This window comes from Carettochelys insculpta, chromosome 11, assembly GCF_033958435.1.
Source record: "Carettochelys insculpta isolate YL-2023 chromosome 11, ASM3395843v1, whole genome shotgun sequence".
Classification (NCBI taxonomy): domain Eukaryota; kingdom Metazoa; phylum Chordata; order Testudines; family Carettochelyidae; genus Carettochelys; species Carettochelys insculpta.
In genome coordinates, this window is record NC_134147.1 from 2,953,311 (window position 1) to 2,971,366 (window position 18,056).

Genomic DNA, 18,056 nt, shown 5'->3' on the forward strand with positions numbered 1-18,056 from the left:
TCATTGCTGTTTCTCAGAGAAGTAGATTCTAACCCTCTTGCAAGGTAAATATGAATTTTATTCCAACCTTCCCATTTATCTCTGAGTGCACTGCAGTATCCTGCTCCTGGTGGAATGTGCATAAGGATAGCCACAGGTCATCATGAGGAGGTGGACCAAAATGTATGCAATGTGTTCATTTCGCACAGTTAGGGTTACAAAAAATCCTGGAGTGGCTGCTGGAGTCTCGTGGGAAGAAGCCGAGTCCTGTTTAGTGCATGATTGTGCAGTTCTACTTGGAGTCTCTCACCCTTCTAGGGCTGACTATGAGTGTTTCCAGATTGAACTTTCCAAAAACTATGGGATGGCAGAGTGGCGAGAAGACGTCAAGAAGATCATGCTGAAGGCTGGCTTGCAGAGACTGCCCATTACTTTTCTATTCACAGACTCACAGGTACTGGTGTGGCATGGCTCCTAAGTTCTAGCTCCCGGGAACTTCTCCGGGAAGTTCTAACACATGAGGACTTCACTTGGAGCTAGACCCTTCTCTTCCTCATCATCCCACCACTCTTCGTGCCTGTCATCAGTATATGAAAACTGGCACAGCATAATCTGAAGCAGTGGGGCTTCCCCTCAGAAGCTCATGACCTAAGAAATTTGTTAGTCTTAAAGGTGCTACAGGACTGCTTATTGTTTGTGAATCTACAGACCAACATGGCTACCCCTCTGAGACTATTTACCATCTGTGCTCTGCATGCATGGGGTTGAATGCTGTCATTATTGGGTGCTTATAGTCTTGGGCCGGGGGCTGGACTCGATGACCTCCTGAGGTCTCTTCCAGCCCAAGGATTCTCTGAAATAGCTATGAAATCTGTAGCGTATAGCTGTCCGTTTCACCACCCCAACCCCTGCTGGCCCACTGGGTTATAACTGTTCCAAGCCTCATCTCTGGCCCTTTGCTACCCCCTTGTGGTCATTCTCCAGTATAACTATTCCTCCTACCAGACCTCTCCCTTTCCATTTTATGAGAAACAATCAAATTCCAGGCACATCCCATTGTCCTGGCAAAGCAAACTCTTACCTTGCTTAAAGTTACAATAAGAGGAAGCCGCATACCAAATTTAGCGGTCCAAGCTCTTACCGTTTAGGAAGAGGTCTTGAACAGACAGATCCACAGACAGATGGACAGACAGACACGCAAGTTGCTAAAATACGTAGTAGATATCTGGAGAACCACTCCTGGGCTTACCATGGACGCTCTTTTTATTCTTCTGTCTAGATTAAGAGTGAGTCCTTCCTGGAGGATATCAACAATGTGTTAAACTCCGGAGACATCCCCAATCTGTATGCCCCGGATGAGCAGGATCAGATCATGACTACTATGAGGCCTATCGTTCAGGACCTCGGACAGCAACCTACCAAGGCCAACCTGATGGCGGCCTACACGGGACTAGTTCGGAGTAATATCCATATGGTCCTATGCATGAGGTATGAGCCCTCCCAGCCTATGGGTGAAGTTGCAGCGTGATCCCAGGGACTGCAGAGGTTCCTAGATTAAGCACGCGGCCTCCTCTCCCCTTGTGCACAATTATTCCTTTTGTTCGGGGTAATAAGGACTCCACACTAGCTCATTTGGGGCTTGGTTCCACTGTGACTCCTCACATAAGTAGTGCTTGATTACTGATTGCAGTGGGGCTGCTTGAGGAGCAAGGCGCTGCCCCATATGGCAAGGATGGCAGGACCAGGGCCTGGTGATACAATGCTACAATACTTGCTCCAGGTCACCTTAACATCAGCTTTACTTCTAAGATACTACTTGCAGGCTGACTGTTCCTGTACTGTTGTTATACTTGGGTAGGCCTCTGACAATCCAAGGAGGCGGATTTCCCTGAGTACACCTTAGACCTTCCAATGAGATACCTGCCCCAGAGCCATGTCTGCTAAGGTACCTGTCTCTTGCAGACCTGTAGAGCATTGCACACGGTGATCTCCTGTTCGTTCTCCTCTCACAATTTGTCCTGTCATTGCTAACTGCACCACCTTCTGCTGTTGGTGCCTAGCATGCGTTTAACTGAGAGTCAGTATTTCTCCCAGCCTATCATAATGTGCCATTCTCTGTCCCCCTCAACCCAATCCTTGCTGCTTAGTCCTATTGGAGAGGTCTTCCGGGCCCGGCTGAGGCAGTTCCCCTCTCTCGTGAACTGCTGTACCATTGACTGGTTTAATGAGTGGCCAGCAGAAGCCTTGGAGTGTGTTGCATCTTCCTTTTTGCAAGATATCCCAGACCTTGAAGCCACCTCTGAAGTGATCTCTGGAATGGTAAGTGGCATCCTGTGTGGTCAGCGTGGGTTTGTGCTGGGTGATTGTAGGACCTAGGTAGAAGGTCCCCATTTGCCTTGTCATGGAGAAGTATTTTCTGGTGTGTGTCAAATCAGGAACTAACTGTCGGAGTTCGAGATGGTCATCTCTTCTTTTCTTAAACTGCTGTGCAGTGGTGGCTTTCAGAAGGGACTGCTGGGCCTTCCTTTCCCATTGTAGCCCAACTGCATGTAAGGGAATAGTAGTTTGACTACTTCCGTGCTCCTCTCCAAGTCTCATGCCACCTACTTCAAATCTGGGGGTGCCCGTACCCACTCCTAACAGATTGGCTGGCTTTCCCTGCTCCTTGCAGATTCAGATGTGTGTCACGATCCACCAGAGTGTAGCGGTGAAGTGCAAAGTGTACCTGGCGGAGCTGGCCAGACACAATTACGTGACTCCCAAGAGCTACCTGGAGCTCCTGAGCATCTTCACAGCCCTGATTGGGAAGAAGAAACAGGAGCTGAACACTGCGAAGAAGAGGATGAAGAGTGGCTTGGACAAGGTTGGTTCCTCAGAAGCAGGGGAGCTTTGGGCTACCAGCTATTTAATGAGCATACTCCTACAGCGAACGGCCCTTCTGTGATACCCCCTGCCCCCACGCTGCCACGTAGCCCTTTACTCATCGCTATTCATTGAAAGAAATCATCTACCTCTAGCTCACACTAATGTAGCATGGGGCGATCCCCCCTTCCGCATGTAGTAGCCAGTCCCTGGAGAGGTTCTGTGAGCCTGCTTCAGACACTACATTTGGTCTTCAGCTCGGGTAGTCAGGACTCACGGTTTTAGACCCAGAGGCCCCTGGGCTCAATGCCAGTTGCCAGTGGCCCATCAGGGTGGCCTACAAGGATGTTTCTTAAGGCTCGAGAGGGTTCTGAATTTCTTGGGCTGAAAACACAATTTGATTGACTGCCTGTGGGCCCTAAATGTTCCTTTTGAGAACTCTGAGTCCTATTGCTGCAGTCGTGGCTGTAGCACATGCACCGGCGTGTTCTGCCTGCAGAAGAAATCAGCCTTCGGGGTCTCAGGAGAGCCACCTGTAGTTGTGGTAACTACTAAACCTTTGGCTAAATGTGGTGTGTTCTCCCCTGGCCAGGGAAGCTTTGGTGTGGGGTGGGAGGGAGTGTTGGCACCCTGTGTTGCCCTTTTCTTGCTCTTGAGGCACGAACTTGTAGGCCGCACACCTGCTGGTTGTGGTTCACTGTCCCACGTAGTGGTGCCCAGACCACTGAGAGAGAGAGAAAAAATGAGTCTCCTCTACTGCCTTAACTAAGAGCAAGCAGGCTTTTAGCTCAAGCTTTAGAGGCTCCCAGCTTAAGCTCTAGAGGACCCAGGTTCAAGTCCGCCTGTGGGCGGTTACACACTCACATCCCTTCTGGCTGTACTCATTTTGTGTGGGCAGGATGGAAGAGGAACATTTTTTTCCCTGTGTCCTCCCACCCTACCATGCTGCACGTAAACTTTACACAGTCCTGCAGCTGTGGAAATAGGATCAGCCCCCACCACAGCATCAGGCTATCACTGCTGCACGCGAGGTGTGCTTTGCAAAATTTTCTTTCGGCCCTTTTACATAAGGGGTGTATCTGTGCCAGACAGCTGCTCAGACAAATGCCCATCGAGCGACCCAGATGCATGCGTGTGCAGCAGACACCCACAGCTGAATATGCGACCCACCTGTCAGATACTGTGAAGCTTCTTTCACGGTAAGATAGTCAATGAAAAAGGGCATTTGAATGCCCCCTGCAAACATCCACTTATTGTCAGACACCGCACAGCCCGTTCCATCCCTGGGGGCAGCATGCCTGACCTTCACTTCACCTTCTCAAATGCTATGTCATCGTGTTATCTTGGCTTTCACTGAGCACGGGACTGGGGGGACTGAATCATTCTCGCTTCCTCCAGCTACTGCGAACAGCAGAAGACGTAGCAAAGATGCAGGAAGAGCTGGAATCAGCACGTCCCCTGCTGGCAGAGGCAGCTAAAGACACACTGGCAACTATGGAACAAATAAAGGTAGGGGATGTGTATTTAGAGACATGGCCTTGCCGCCAGCCAACGGTGTAGAGGACAAGGGAAGAGTTAGATGGGGTAGTTTATACTTCAGAAACCATTGTTCTCTTTTCTCCCTCCCCACGCCCTGGAACGTGGTGTAATTGACATGGGAAGCAGGGAAAAAAAACCTGCTGTATCAGTTCATAGATTATAAGGCCTGGAAAGACTTGTTACAATTGTGTAGTCGGACTTCCTGGCTTGCATGGGCCAGAGAATGTCTCCCCAGTAATTCACAGAGCAGAGCTTTTAGCAGCACATCCCAGCTTCATTTCAAAAGGGCCGCAACCTTTGATATATTGCTCCAGGGGTTAATTACTCTCACCATGAGAGCTGTACGCTTTGTTTCCGGTCTGAGTTTGCCTAACTTTAGCTTCCCACCACTGTCTCATGTTAGATCTTTCTCTGCTTGGCTAAAGAGCTAATAATGGAATATTTCGTTCCCTGTGTCGTTTTAACCCACACACCTACTGGTTCACTGTCATGCACTGAACTCCAGAGGTGCGAGCTTTGGCTCTGCCTGCCAGCATTACAGAGGTACATACACACTGTGATCAAGTCAACCTTTAACCTTTTTGTTAAGTTCAATAGAGGCACTCCTGGAGTCTCTCATTATAAGGCAAATTTTCTAATCCCTCATCATTCTCACAGCTCTTCTCTGAACGCCTTCCAATTTATCAACCTCCTGGAACTGCAGGCACCAGCACTGGCCCAGCACTCCAGCCGCAGCGTTCCCTCTAACTTTTCCATCCAGGTGCGGAATATGCCTTCTAGGTGCACCTGGACATGTGTGAATGTGTCCGACCAGTAGAAGTAAAATACCTACCTGTGGGCGCTCTGCTAATAAGCTGGGCAGCATTTGCATCTCTCCTGAGTGGCCACACAAGCGCTCAGCTTTAAGGGAGCACTGTTCAGCAGTGGTCACACTAGCGCCAAATACAGCAGTAAAATAACCTCTCTACTGCTACTCCAGGAGAATTTCTCTGCCTATGACTCCTAGGATCCTAGGTCCACAGCATCAGATGGGGAGCTCCTGTTCAGGTGATTATCCTCCATGACCCCCAAATCTTTTTCAGTGTCACTCTTCCCATAATAGATCCCTCCTTCCCTCCCTCATTGGCTGACGTTCCTTGACCCTAGAGCAGTGGTTCCCAATATTTTCGAGACGGTGACCCGTTTTCACAATTCAGTAAGACTTTATCACCGAAGGCAATTCAAAACCTGGGGCGGGGGGCAGTGGTCTCCGCACTCGGCCCCAAACCATGCCCTACTTACCTCATGCGAGCTCCGCTGCTACCCCCCGCTGCTCCTTTGCTGGGCTGCCACCTCCTCTGTGCTGCTTCCCCCAGCCCTCCTACTCCCTTCTCCCACCTGCAGCGTGGGCAGTTCCCTGCCCCGCCGCACTGAAATGGGACTTAACTGAATTGGCTTAAGGGCCAGATCCCTCCTGGGAGCTGGAGGAGGAGTCAGATGTCAGTGTCCGGAGGCGAAAATGGCTCCTTAAAGAGCCACATTCAGCTTGGAGCCTCCCAGCCAGCGACCCTCACCAAATCTAATGGCGACCCAGGTTTGGGTTGGGACCCATAGGCTGGGAATCCCTGTCCGAGATGAATACATTTGCACTTAGCTGTATTAAGGTTGCCAACTTCCTAAGATCACAAAACCGAACACCCCTGCCCTGCCCCTTCCCTGTGGCCACGCCTATGCCTCGCACCTTCTCCAAGTCTCTACCCACAGGGCTGGCCATCTGGCTTCTCCCCAGGACTATGCAGCCCACCCACTGGCTTTACCCTGGGGCTGGCCTGGGGCAAGGGGGGCTGCACAGGCTTCCCACTGGCTTCTTCCAAGGTCTGGCCTGGAGCAGCGGAGGCCACGTGCTATGGTGGCCTGGAGGCAGCCTGGGGCAGCATGGACTTCAAGGTGGCCAGCATCTGCTTCCCGGGGCAGGCCATGCTGCCAGCCAGTGGCAGCTCCCTGGGGCCGGGGCACTTGCTGCCCACCCCCCCCCCGTGGTCATTCATGAAAGTAACTGTCTCTCCCATCATACCCCTCCCTTTCCATTTGATTCAAAAAAATCACATCCCATGCTCAGCCCATTGTTCTGGCACTGCCAAGCCTTGACCTTGCTTTAAGTTAAGACAATAGGAAGCTGCATACCAAATTTGGTGGCCCTAGCTGTGACCACCAGTTTAGGAGGAGCTGTTGAACAAAGGGACTCTCAGATGGAGGGACACAAAGGCTGGACGCTCACATACACACAGATGCACAAACTTTCTGAAATATATCGTAGATTGTTTTCTTCCAGGTCATTGATAAAGATGTTCAACAGTCTAGGGCCAGGAACTGATCCCTGGTGACTTCACTAGGAACAGAACTGTTGGTGCTGGTTTCCCATGTACGGTTTGAGTTATCAGTTAGCCACTTTTCAATCCGTTCAATGTGTGGCATGTCAGCTTTGTGTCATTCTAGTTTTGACTCAAAATGCCGTGTAGTACCAAGTCAGAACCTAACAGAAGTCGATTACCTGAACACTCTTAGTTTTCATCCTAACTTCTAATCTCATCAAAACACGATGGGGTTAGTGTGACAAGGTTTCTTTTCCATAACCCTTGTTGACTTACACTAATCACATTAGTCTCCTTTAGTACTTTGTCAATCAGATGCTTCATTATTTTGCCTGGGATCAATGGCCCTCTGAAAGGCATATAATTAATTAGGTCGTCTTGTATATCCTTTATAAAAATTAGCATAATGGCTTTCTTCCAATCTGGGGGAATTTCCAAGTTTTACTGAAAATCAACATTAGCGGTGCAAGCAGTCCCTTGCCCAATTCCTTTAAAACTCTTGGATGCAAGTTATGGGGGCCTGCTGATTTAAAAACGTCTATCGTGAATCGCTTTTGTTTAATAGAGCTGCTAGCGGCATGGAAAGAGTTATTGCCCAAACCCGGGCAGACGCACTGAGTGAACTCTTCAGCTTTTTCCTTATGATTGTGTTTTCCATTTGCATCTAGCAGTGGACTGATCGCCTCAAGATTTTGTTCCTAATGTATTTTTAAAAAATCCTTTATTATTCAAATACGCACTGGCAGACTCACTCAGCATTCTATCACTGCACCCCACGTGCATGACAGATTGTACAAAGGGTTGTTTAACGTGACCGTGTGTAACCAGTCCCATTCTGAGCCGTGCACTGTACAATTAGGAGCCTTGATAGTCACCCTTATCCACTGCTGGAGGCCCCGTATTGGTAATTTTCTTTGCCAGAAACAGGTGCTCCTCACATTTCCCATTATGCCTACAGCTATATTCAGCCAGGTATGGTGAGGCAGCCTGATTGCATGTAATAAGCTGCTGACATTTGCAAACAATCCTCAGTCAATAGTGGCCCTGGATGATGGTCCTTTTCAATCTGTCTATTTTCCCCACAGCTCTTCCTAGCAAAGCCCTGTCTCCATTATATAACCTCCCGAGGCTTTTTTTAGACCACGTGAGGCTGTGAAAAAGCCTACGTACAATCAGAAAAGTGACTTTCAAAAGAAGCCCCTTGTTATTCAGTGCTGTCATTTAGCTGTGTTAATTTAGGGCTGCTCACTGTGCTGCCAAAAATAAACTGGCTGCAGAGAATGAGAGAGTCTCTTCTGGCTCATCCATCAATAGAGCAGTGACAAACGTCGGCTGCAAAACCTGGACTACTGGCAGTGATGCACCAGCTCAGATAGACACCTGTGCTGGCGTTTGGAGCCCCCTTTGAGTCTGTAACACTGGCAGTGAGAGAAAGCATCTTGTACCCTGTGCAGAGTTGACTGGGTGTCAGTGACACTGGCGCACACTGTGGTAGGGGAAATGCTGGATGTTATCAATGCAAACAAGGCCCTGAGCCAAGCAGTGCAGGTGCTTTGGCTCAGGGCTTCGGAAAACAACTGCCCTTGTTCTGGGTCTGGGTCTGATGCTGCAGGTGGACACGGCCGTGGCAGAGGAGACTCGGAATGCTGTGCAGGCTGAAGAGATGAAAGCCAAGGTGAAGGCGCAGACAGCCCAGGCCATTGCAGACGACGCCCAGAAGGACCTGGCCGAAGCTCTCCCTGCACTGGATGCTGCTCTGGCCAGCCTAAGAAATCTGAACAAAAACGATGTCACAGAGGTAACGGGCTTAATGCTTTTCATGATTAAATTTTATGCAGCCCTCTCTGAATGACTGGGTCAACCAGTGGGGTAGCCGTGTTAGTCTGGATCTGCAAGAGCAACAAGGGGTCCTGTGACACCTTATAGACTAACAGAAATGTATGAGCCTAAGCTTTCATGGGCAAAGACCCACTTTGTCAGATAACAAAGTGGGTCTTTGCCCCCGAAAGCTTATGCCCCTACATTTCTGTTAGTCTATAAGGTGCCACAGGACCCCTCGTTGCTTTTGGGTCAACCAGAGCACTCCTAGATACCATGTTATGGAGGAAGGCTCCATGGTAGGTGTATGGGACACTAGCAGGTGAAGCCATGTGTAGGCACCAGTTGCACAGGTTCCCCAGCCAGTTTCCTGAGTGCTAGTCTTCCAAATTCCTACTCCTTTACCCACCTTTAAATCTTGCCCAGGAAGGCTCCACAGCCATGGGTGGGAAAAGTTCCCCAACAAGTTACTTGAGTAAATATACAGTTGCTTTGCAAACAATGTATATAAGTCAGCCTATCCTTCTGGAAAATGAGGGGTAAAAGCATAAAGGTGTTGCGTCTTGATAGTACTCAAGTGTCCAGCAGTAAAAAGTAGACATCCCATAGAAATCTATGGTTAACCACCTGAGTTATCATGGGGCTGCATTATTTTTCATATGTATATGCGCCCCCCCCACCCCTAATGTGCATATGTATATACACTTGTGTGTGCGTGTGTACGTATTATATACCATACATACACATACTATGCATTTATATTATAAATCTGGAATTTAAATGGAGTCGTAACCTTTTTTATGAAGTTGAAGAGTGACTAAATTAAGTGCAGGAGTCAAATGACAGAAATTTGTTTATTTTGTCCACATGCATAAGCGTGTGTGTTAGCATCGTAATAATTACAAAAATGCTCGTTTAACCTTAGAAGCAGTTGATTTCAAAAATTATCAGCATCAAGCCTTAGGGAAAATGGTGCCCTGGGCAAACTTGCATTTTAGTGCCCGGACAAAAACATTGCAGTGTTATAAAAACAAGAAGTGCATTCCGCCGAGCCTTTTTACAAGCCAAAGCAGCAGGGGTGAGACATTGCAGAGGGGATGTGGGGCAGAGCCTGTATTCCTCTGCGGTTCAGTGCCACAAGGAAGCTGCAAGTCACAAAAATCACACCTTCTCATCAGAGTCTCACGCTAGGAACCTCAGTGACTTCCAGAGCATGAAGGAGGTTTGCAGGTTAAGATTGGAGCAAAGAAAAATTCCTTATTCTTAATCTTGATGCAACAAACACTGTACTCCACAATTTCCCAGGTCGGGGGCTTTAACAAAGCCTAAAAAAGCGTACTTGGGTAACAAAGTATTTCTGCTTCCTTTCTACACCAATCCAATTCCCAGTCCTGTTCGCTAATGTGAACCTAGGTGATTAGGCAGGAGGAATCAGGCCAACAGTGGGATTTGGAGCAACCACACTGAAGTCACCATTTCAAAACCAGCCCAGGGAAACAGCGATCACAGAGTTGGCTACCACCTGAAGGCATAAGCGAGCAAATGCCATTAGGAACTGGACCAGCACCCACATCTCTAATCATTGCCACAAAAACTAAACCCTGTCCCCAAAGGTTAGGGCTGACCAGTCAGCTAGCTCTGTGCTGGTAGCCAAGCCTGGCTGGTCTTATCTCACCAGGGACAGCTGGCTCCTGGGCAGTCCAACACTTGTACAATCTAACTACAGTTTGTTAAACAGCTTTGGTCACAGTCATCTCACTCTCAGTTGGCATGTGCAGTTGCTCTGCCTTCAGTATTTTTTTTGGCTGTTGCTGTGACCAGCTGGCACCTGTCCACACCATGATGGTATAATCAGCCCATTGGGTTTGGAGGTTCAGTGGCAGGACAGCCTAATGTTGCTTGCACTGCCGCTACAGGAGCTGTTTCTCCTCTCTGGCCAGAGAGGACTTCACTGTAGCTGCAGGGTTGGGAGGCTGGATGCTGAAGTATCCTTTCCCAAAGGAGGAGGGGGACAGAATTAGCACGGGTTAACGGATTTCAAACAGTGTCTTTGAGTTAGCGTTAACCATGGAGAAAGAAGGCACGTTTCTGGTTTCAGTAGGTGAGGAGTGCCAAGCAATCTCCTCACCAGAATAAGACCTAAGTCCCACCTCTAAATGATACAGGCAGGAGGCCGTCACCAGCTGAGCTTGGCTGGTGCCCAGTAAAACAGAGGGGAGATAAGGTGACCTCAAAGCCCCAGCTCTGTGCTTTCCAAAGGGCTAAGAGACAACCAGCCCTGGAGGGGTCCCACGGCAGGGTGTGGGAGGACTGGCTCCATGCCCCTGGAAGGGGCAGACCTGAGGCAGAAAGGGCAAGACCAGGACAGCCAACCCCTCAGAACACAGCATTCTATCAGCTGTTCAGAGGGGCTGGGGCTCTGGCTGCTGACATTGCAGTAGTACCAGCAGCAGCCAGGAGCCCTGGGCCCTTTTGAATCACCAGGCCCTGGGGGCCACTGCCCACTTGCTCGCTGCAGGGGAGATGATAGATGCAAGCAGAAGGCCAGGGAGAGACACATGCCCCTGCCCCATGAGGATGAAGCAACATCACATTAGGAAATCTCATGAAATATGCTTTTATTTTGTTAACCTGGCCGCCATTCACCCCTTCTCCACACACACATACACCCCTCCTGCCAGCGGAGGGCTCCAGACCCACCCCTCACTTGTCCACCAACAGAGCACCTTGTCCCCACCCCTCCAGCTGCGTGGGCATAACACCAATCCCTCCTGCCCCACAGCGAGTCATGGAGACCATTACTTTCTCTTCAGGGGTCTGCTCAGCACAAGAAACCCACCCACCCTCAGGGCACAGGGGTTATGCAGGTGGGGAGTACAGGACAATATGCAGCTTGGATCCCCAGCATTCTCCTCCCGTTGGGGCCAAACACTTCCAGAACAGATGACAACAGTTGCCCCCCCCACCCCCCAGGATGCCAGGGGAGGATGTTCCCTTTCTGGGCCCTATGAAAAGGGCAAGGCCTCCTTCTCCAGCTGCTGCACCACCTCCCTCAGCCGGTGGGCATCACAGAAGAAGTGCACATACAGGCTGCGCTCCGTCTGCTGGTGCTTGCCCTGCAGGGACTTCCGCTTGGCCCTCAGGTTGCTCAGGAGGTCCATCACCATCTGATAGAGTTTGGCCTGTGTGGCATAGAGTTGCTCCATAGGCTCAGTCAGCTCCTGCAGGGGAAGCGGGGGAAAAACAAAAACAAAAAAAAAAAACAAAACCAAACAACTGTGTGGTAGGAGGGCAGGAAGGACAAAGCCGCCACCCACGATAGTTACAGTGAGGAAATCGCAGGGCAGGGGGAGCAAGCGGCTCCACAGCAACCTATCAGGATCCCCGAGCATCCAGAGGGGATGCTACAAGCAAAATATAGAGGCCGCTGCAGCATGACCTCTGGCTGCTGATTGGTTGGCAAGGTCATATGACTGAGGCTTTGCAGAGAGGCTGCATGGCAAAGGAAGTCATGTGTGTCACCGCCCCACATGCTGGGGCCTTTGCACACCTGGGCATTCAGCAGCACCTGGTTGGAGTCCCCATATATCATCCCATAGAGCAGCTCACTGTCAGACTCCAGTGCAGGCAGCTGGAGTGGGGACCCAGCAAGCTGGACCTCCAGCATGCGCTTGTCCTGGCACAGGCGCGAGCCCCGGCTCGCCAGCGTCTCATAGGTGCGGAAAAGCTGCTTCTCCTGACCCTGCTTCTTCAGTATCTCCCAGAGTCTGAGGTAAGGAGAAAGGCAGCATGAAGACCGAGGGCAGAAGCCAGATCTTAGGCTCATCATAGAAACTTTAGCTGTCCACCACCAGGTTATCTGCCCACAGCAGAGGTTCCTGCCTTGCCAGAGGGACTCCAAAGAACTGTAGTACCCAGGGGCAGGAGCTTGCGCTCTCGTTAGCTGAATGGAAGCCCTTGCTCAAGCATAGGGCAATAGGTGGGCACAGAAGGTCCACACCCCTTTCCTTGTCCCCAGCTCTGCAGCTACCTGCCTGGGACGTTTGCATCTTTGCTGCTGCCCAGGTTCCAGCCCTTCCCTTTGCGTTACGAGGGGGTGAAAAGCAGCGATAGGTTTGCCTTTCCTAAGCTAGTCATCGTTTGCATGCGTCATGCCCCCTCTGAGCCTCCTGCCTCGAACCGAATCGCCACCTCTTCCTCTGGCGGCATCTCCTGCTCTAATGTACGCGGCCCCCACTGACCGGCATCGTGCCTCCCCAAAGCCCTCAGCTCCAAGGCAGAGCCACCTTTACCTCAGGGCAGCGAGATCTGTGGACTGCATCACGATGCGCGGACTGTCCTTCACGTACAGGCTGGAGTCCTCGAGGCAGGCAAGCCGCTCTCGTAGCTCGGCGCTGGCTTCCTGGAGGGCAGCTGCCATCTCTTCCAGCCACGTCCCCACCTGCTGCTGCTCTTTCTTCTCCCTCTCCAGCTGCAGCCTCAGCAGCTCCAGGCGGCTATGCTGGGCCATCAGCTGCCCTGCAACCTCTTCCTGCTTCAAGGTGAGTTGCCCCAGATTAAGCGCCTCCTCCTCGAGTGTTGCATGCAGAACAGGCAACCGAAGGAGGCGAGCAGCAGCCTGCAGGAGGGGCATGAGGCGTTGGGTTTGGATCTGCTCTCTCTCACTTTGGAGGGCGCACAGCTGCTTCTGGGAGGTGGCTATGTGGCACCCGCTCTCTTCCTCCGTCATCTGCAGGGGAGCACGCAACAGAGTGAGAGATCTGCCTCCGCTCTGCAGGAGAAGCCCTGGCCAGCATTGTGGCCCTATGTGGAGGACAGCAGCAGGGAGGGGAGCAGAGCCCTACCTTGTTCACTTTGATGCTCTTCAGGGTCCTCTCTGCCCACTGCAGCCCAGCTGAGATACCCTCAACTTCGGCCGAGGTGGCGATTCTCTCTTTCTGGCAGCAGACGTAAGCCAGCTGCATGCGCTCCAGCTCCTCCTGTACACGGCCCCGGCTGCAGAAGAGCTCGGCTTCAGGAGTCCCCATGCTCCCCAACAGGCCATGAGCAGCTTCTGCTAGTCCCATCCCCACGTCCCAGCAGCCCTCCCAGCCAACCAGATTCTGCACATCCTCTGCTTTGGCTCCGTCGTCGCCTTTGGAATAGGCCTTCTGGGGAAGCCCAGCCACCGTTGCCCTGACCAGCTCTTCCTGGGTCTCTACACCTACTTTGGGATCCACCACATGCTTCTGGAGACTCCCCGTGTTCTCTGGCATCACAGTCTGAGCTAACTCTGCCCTGGCCTGAGCTTCTGGGTTTGCCTGGGGGCTTTCCTGTCTCTTCACTCTCTGAAAGCCTGTGCCCTCCACACCTGGCAGTGCCTTCTGGATGAAGGCTGCCAACACTCCTGTGGTCAGCTCCTCCAGCTCTGTGTAGTGGCCCAGGTCTACCTCAGACATCAGCACTGGAGGCCTCCCACTGCCGGCCTCCCTGTGCCACTCCACCAGCTTGTTTGCTGTCTTGCAGGCCTGGCTGAGGACACAGTTGGTTTGAGAGTTCTCCCTGTCCACATCCAGCTGGGCCCTCCTCAGCTCCTGGAGCACCTTCTCTTCCTTGTCTGACAAGTGGTACAAGTCCTGCTTCAGGCTAGCCGAGCGGCTCTGCAGCTTGTTGAGCCGTTGCAGCTGGCGGTCACGATGGCTTTGCAATGCTCGTGCCTCTTCTTCTAGCACCTCCAGGCGTGGGGCCTCCTCCTCTGACATGGCGCTCTTCAGCTGTGGGCATGGGTGGCAGGTCTGCAGCACCTGCTCGAGGGCTTCCCCTTCCAGAATGGGCTTCCCTGAATCGAGCAGGGCCCGATAGGCTTCTACTTCCCCAGGACTCAGTGCGTTCTCCTCACCCACTGTGTTGCAGAACCACTCGAGGAACTGCACGGTCTCAGAACAGTCAAAGAGCCAGTCAAAGTCCTTCCCGTCAAGGGCATCGGCCTTGGGGCAGCTGATAGTCTTGAGGGTCTCCAGGAACTCTGCCCCTCTGACCGTGTCCAGCAAGAAGCCCCTGGAGCGTCTCCGAGTGAACATGGCAAGAGCAGTTAGTGCTGAAGGAAACAAAAGATGAGGCACGTTTCTAGCGTACCTCATGCGGCAGCGCAGCACAACACAACTCTGCTCAGCTGCCGCAAGGGCTCCAGGTCTACCCTGCACAGCAGCCTCTGCCTGCGCGCTGGGGAGGAGTCAAGCCAAGCTCTTCTCCGGCTCCGCAGACAAAGCCCCGAGTGCAAGACATGGCTTCCAGCAAACCCAACCCCCAGGGCAGCAAGAGCTCCACAGGACGATCCGTATCACTATGCAGCGAGCATGGGTCGGGGGTGAATCTAAAGCAGGGGGAGCCACGCCCCCAGCCCCACCCCTTCCTCCCAAGCCCCTGCCATGGGAGACAAGCCCCCAGCCCATGCACGTGAGCCTCTCCAGCCCCAGAGCGCCAGGTGTCCCATCTCCTGCCCCAGCACAGCTGAGCCAAGCTGCACTGAAGCCGGGGGTGTTCTGGGACCAGCAGGGGCACAGCTGGACTGCCTTTCCCTGCAGCAGGCAATCCTCACACTCTCAGACCTACCGGTTGAACACACCTGAGCTGCCTGGGATCCACACACAGTTCTCTGCTGAGACTGGATCATACAGCTACCTCCTGAAAACCTGTCCACACGGTAGCATTTCCAGCCTTACAAACCATGGAGAGACCTAACCCCAAGGCCAGGCACTCAGCTACTCACCAGCACAGCCCTTGAGGGCCTCACTTAAATGAATCTTTCCTCATCAATCATGCTGATTTCACCTGTAGCCTCACCCCACCCCACCTCCTCCCCTGGACCAGGAGCTGCACCTGCTGGCTCAGTTGAGATGCTTTACCAGTCGCAGTAGTCAGTAGTAATTTTGCTGATGGCCTTGACACTGGAAGAAGGAGAGAACAGGAAGCCCAATGCCCACAGGACAGGCTGTACCGCCTGACCAGAAAAGAGGGGGAGGAAATCAGCTGGTGGATGCCAAGTTTCTGATTAGGTTTAGGCAGTAGGTAGGTTCTATTGCCACTGATCTCAGAGAGCACCCAGGTGCCTTGTGTTGCTGTTTTACAGGGGGAACAAATGTCCTGTGTCCATAGCATAAGATCTGCTTATAGGTTACACACAAGTCAGCCTGTGGACAAGAGAGCCCCAGCTGGGGGTCGGGGGAAGAACTATGCCAATGAAACTGCCAAACAGAGACAATCAGGTGGCACGTCTTACACTGCTGGGGCAGCAAATCCAAATGTAAAGGGATGTTGTAGGATTCCCCATGGGGGTGCACTTCTGGCAATCAGAACAATGGGCTTGGTGTTTCCCTGAATGGGGTTCTTGCCTTTGCCACTGACTGCCTCTGTGGTCTTGGGTAAGTCACTTCACTCCTCTGCATGCACTGCATGGTAGATGGTGGTAAGAAATCCCACTGTGGATAGCATTGGACAATAATGCTGGATTCAGTCCCCTCCTTGGCTCGATAGCTGTGCTGGGCGAGCTGGTGGTCCATAGCGCTAAGGGAAGGAGTTACCCTCCACACTGTTGCCTGGAGGGACCACTCCCGTTGCCCCTCATCACCCCATGAAGAAGACCCCTCTGCAAACACAGTGGCCCTGTAAAAGGTGGGCCCAGGTTAAGGCTTACGCACAAGGAGACAGAAGGAAGGCTCCTTGTGCGTGATTTCTTGGCCGTCATGTGGCATGATCTGGTCATGGCAGGCAGGAGTTTTTTTGCCATGCAGAAGATCAGGATGTGGGTTTGACAGGGCCACGTGTTTTTGCTAGGTGCGAGCTATGCAGCGGCCTCCCGTCGGGGTGAAGATGGTGATTGAGGCTGTCTGTATTATGAAAGGAATCAAGCCCAAGAAAGTGGCTGGAGACAAGCCAGGCTCTAAGGTGGACGACTACTGGGAGCCAGGCAAGGGCCTTCTTCAGGACCCAGGGAAGTTCCTGGAAAGCCTGTTTAAGTATGACAAGGTCAGTGATGGCAGAGGGAGTGGGGATGGGCTCTGTGCGCTCCAATAGCGAGGAGGCCTGCAGGAAACAAGCCCATGTTCTGGAGGCTGGTATGGCTAATTGGAGCCACCTTTCAAACCAAAAGCCACCCAGGGCAGTACATTTTAAGGGGTGTGAAGGGAGTGCTAGGGCACTTGGGGAGCAGGGGTCGCTCTAATTTTGTCCATCCGTGGGCAAAATAAATTTTACGCGTACCGAGGTATGTGCAGATGTGCACCACCCATAGAAACACAGGCTGGCAGCTGTGGCTGCTCTGGTAGTCAGCTGGGTGGCACCTGAACCTCTGCTGGGCAGCTGCCCAAGAACTCAGCTTACAAGGAACACTGGTGGGGATTCACTTGTGCTAGATCACCCGTGGTTTGTCGGTGTTCGGGCAGTGAGAAATTATTAAAGCCCTAAGCTTCCCCCTCCCAGTTCTCTCCTAGCCTTGCACAGGAGCCGGGTTGCAGCACGCACGGCTACCATTCTGGGAAGGTGGTTCCCTGATCTTGCACCAGGAGACGACTAAACAGCCATTGTACCTCTGTGCTGCAAAGCTCTTAAGAGTCAGCAGCCCGGAAGCATAACTGTCCAGCCCAGAGCCCAGTGGCTGCCAGGCTTGGGAAATCCAGGCTCATGAGCTGTCTTGGATCTCCATAACCAGTGGAGCTGAGGTTCCCTGCCTTCGATGGGGTCTAGCAGGAGGATGGTTGTCTGCCCACCACTCGGGGGTCTGGGTAGCTGCTTCAGGGGTTGGGGATTAACCCTGACACCGGGGGTGAAGTCAGTATATCTGTGAGGCTCAGAGGTGTGTCTTTTTCAGTAGAGCGAATGGCTTTTACGGCCTTTCCCAGTGGGAGCTATTGACATCTGACAGCCTCATGGGAGGAGACCAGGGAGTAGTTAAAAATGAAAGAAACTGCAGTGGTATGATGAATCCGTTGCTTGTTCTTCCCTGCCCTCCACCGGCTCCTCTTCCTTCCAGGACAACATTGCCGATGCAGTGATCAAAGCCATCCAGCCGTATATCGATAACGAAGAGTTCCAACCCGCAGCCATTGCCAAAGTGTCCAAGGCCTGCACCTCCATCTGCCAGTGGGTGCGGGCCATGCACAAATACCACTTTGTAGCCAGAGCAGTGGAACCAAAGCGGGTAAGAGCTACAGCCTTGCCGGGGTGCGACGCACAAACCCAGGGCACTAGAGTGCCTTAAAGAAGGGCTTGGCTACATTCACAGTGCTGCAGCTGTGGCGTGTAGTGAAGGTGATGGGCGTAAGTACTGACGTTCCCTCTCTTTCTTCCGTTTGTGCGGAATAAATTTTGTCGTGGGTCTGTGCAGATGCGCACCGGCAATAGAGACACAGGCTGCCAGCTGTGGGCACTCTGCTAATCAGCTGGCCAGCACCTGGCTCTCTCCTGGGCAGCTGCCCAAGCACTCAGCTTACAGGGAGCACTGGTAGGTTCTCCACCTTCCTGAGAGGCAGG

General features: G+C 52.2%; 2 protein-coding genes across 2 annotated transcripts in view; one reads left to right on the plus strand and one right to left on the minus strand.

The window, feature by feature from the left end:
- DNAH1 (dynein axonemal heavy chain 1) overlaps positions 1-18,056 on the plus strand; it is a 124,977-nt gene that overhangs the window by 74,366 nt on the left and 32,555 nt on the right. Inside the window, exons 49-56 of the mRNA XM_075005859.1 lie at positions 298-433; positions 1,259-1,467; positions 2,127-2,298; positions 2,651-2,842; positions 4,240-4,350; positions 8,344-8,529; positions 16,362-16,553; positions 17,557-17,724. Of these exons, the coding sequence (XP_074861960.1) occupies positions 298-433; positions 1,259-1,467; positions 2,127-2,298; positions 2,651-2,842; positions 4,240-4,350; positions 8,344-8,529; positions 16,362-16,553; positions 17,557-17,724 (1,366 nt within the window). The remainder of the gene's footprint in view (positions 1-297; positions 434-1,258; positions 1,468-2,126; positions 2,299-2,650; positions 2,843-4,239; positions 4,351-8,343; positions 8,530-16,361; positions 16,554-17,556; positions 17,725-18,056) is intronic.
- On the minus strand, positions 11,555-14,608 carry LOC142019247 (HAUS augmin-like complex subunit 3). Its single transcript, XM_075005858.1, has 4 exons — positions 13,394-14,608; positions 12,842-13,278; positions 12,100-12,316; positions 11,555-11,770 (listed from the first exon to the last, which is right to left on the minus strand). Exons 1-4 carry the CDS (start codon positions 14,606-14,608, stop codon positions 11,555-11,557), a joined length of 2,085 nt encoding a protein of 694 aa, XP_074861959.1.

Coding starts and splice junctions, on each gene's coding strand:
- LOC142019247 (XM_075005858.1), bottom strand. CDS start 14,608: ATGTTCACTCGGAGACGCTCCAGGGGCTTCTTGCTGGACACGGTCAGA. Junction 13,279..13,393: donor AGAGCATCAAAGTGAACAAG/GTAGGGCTCTGC, acceptor GCTCCCCTGCAG/ATGACGGAGGAAGAGAGCGG. Junction 12,317..12,841: donor ACAGATCTCGCTGCCCTGAG/GTAAAGGTGGCT, acceptor TCCTTACCTCAG/ACTCTGGGAGATACTGAAGA.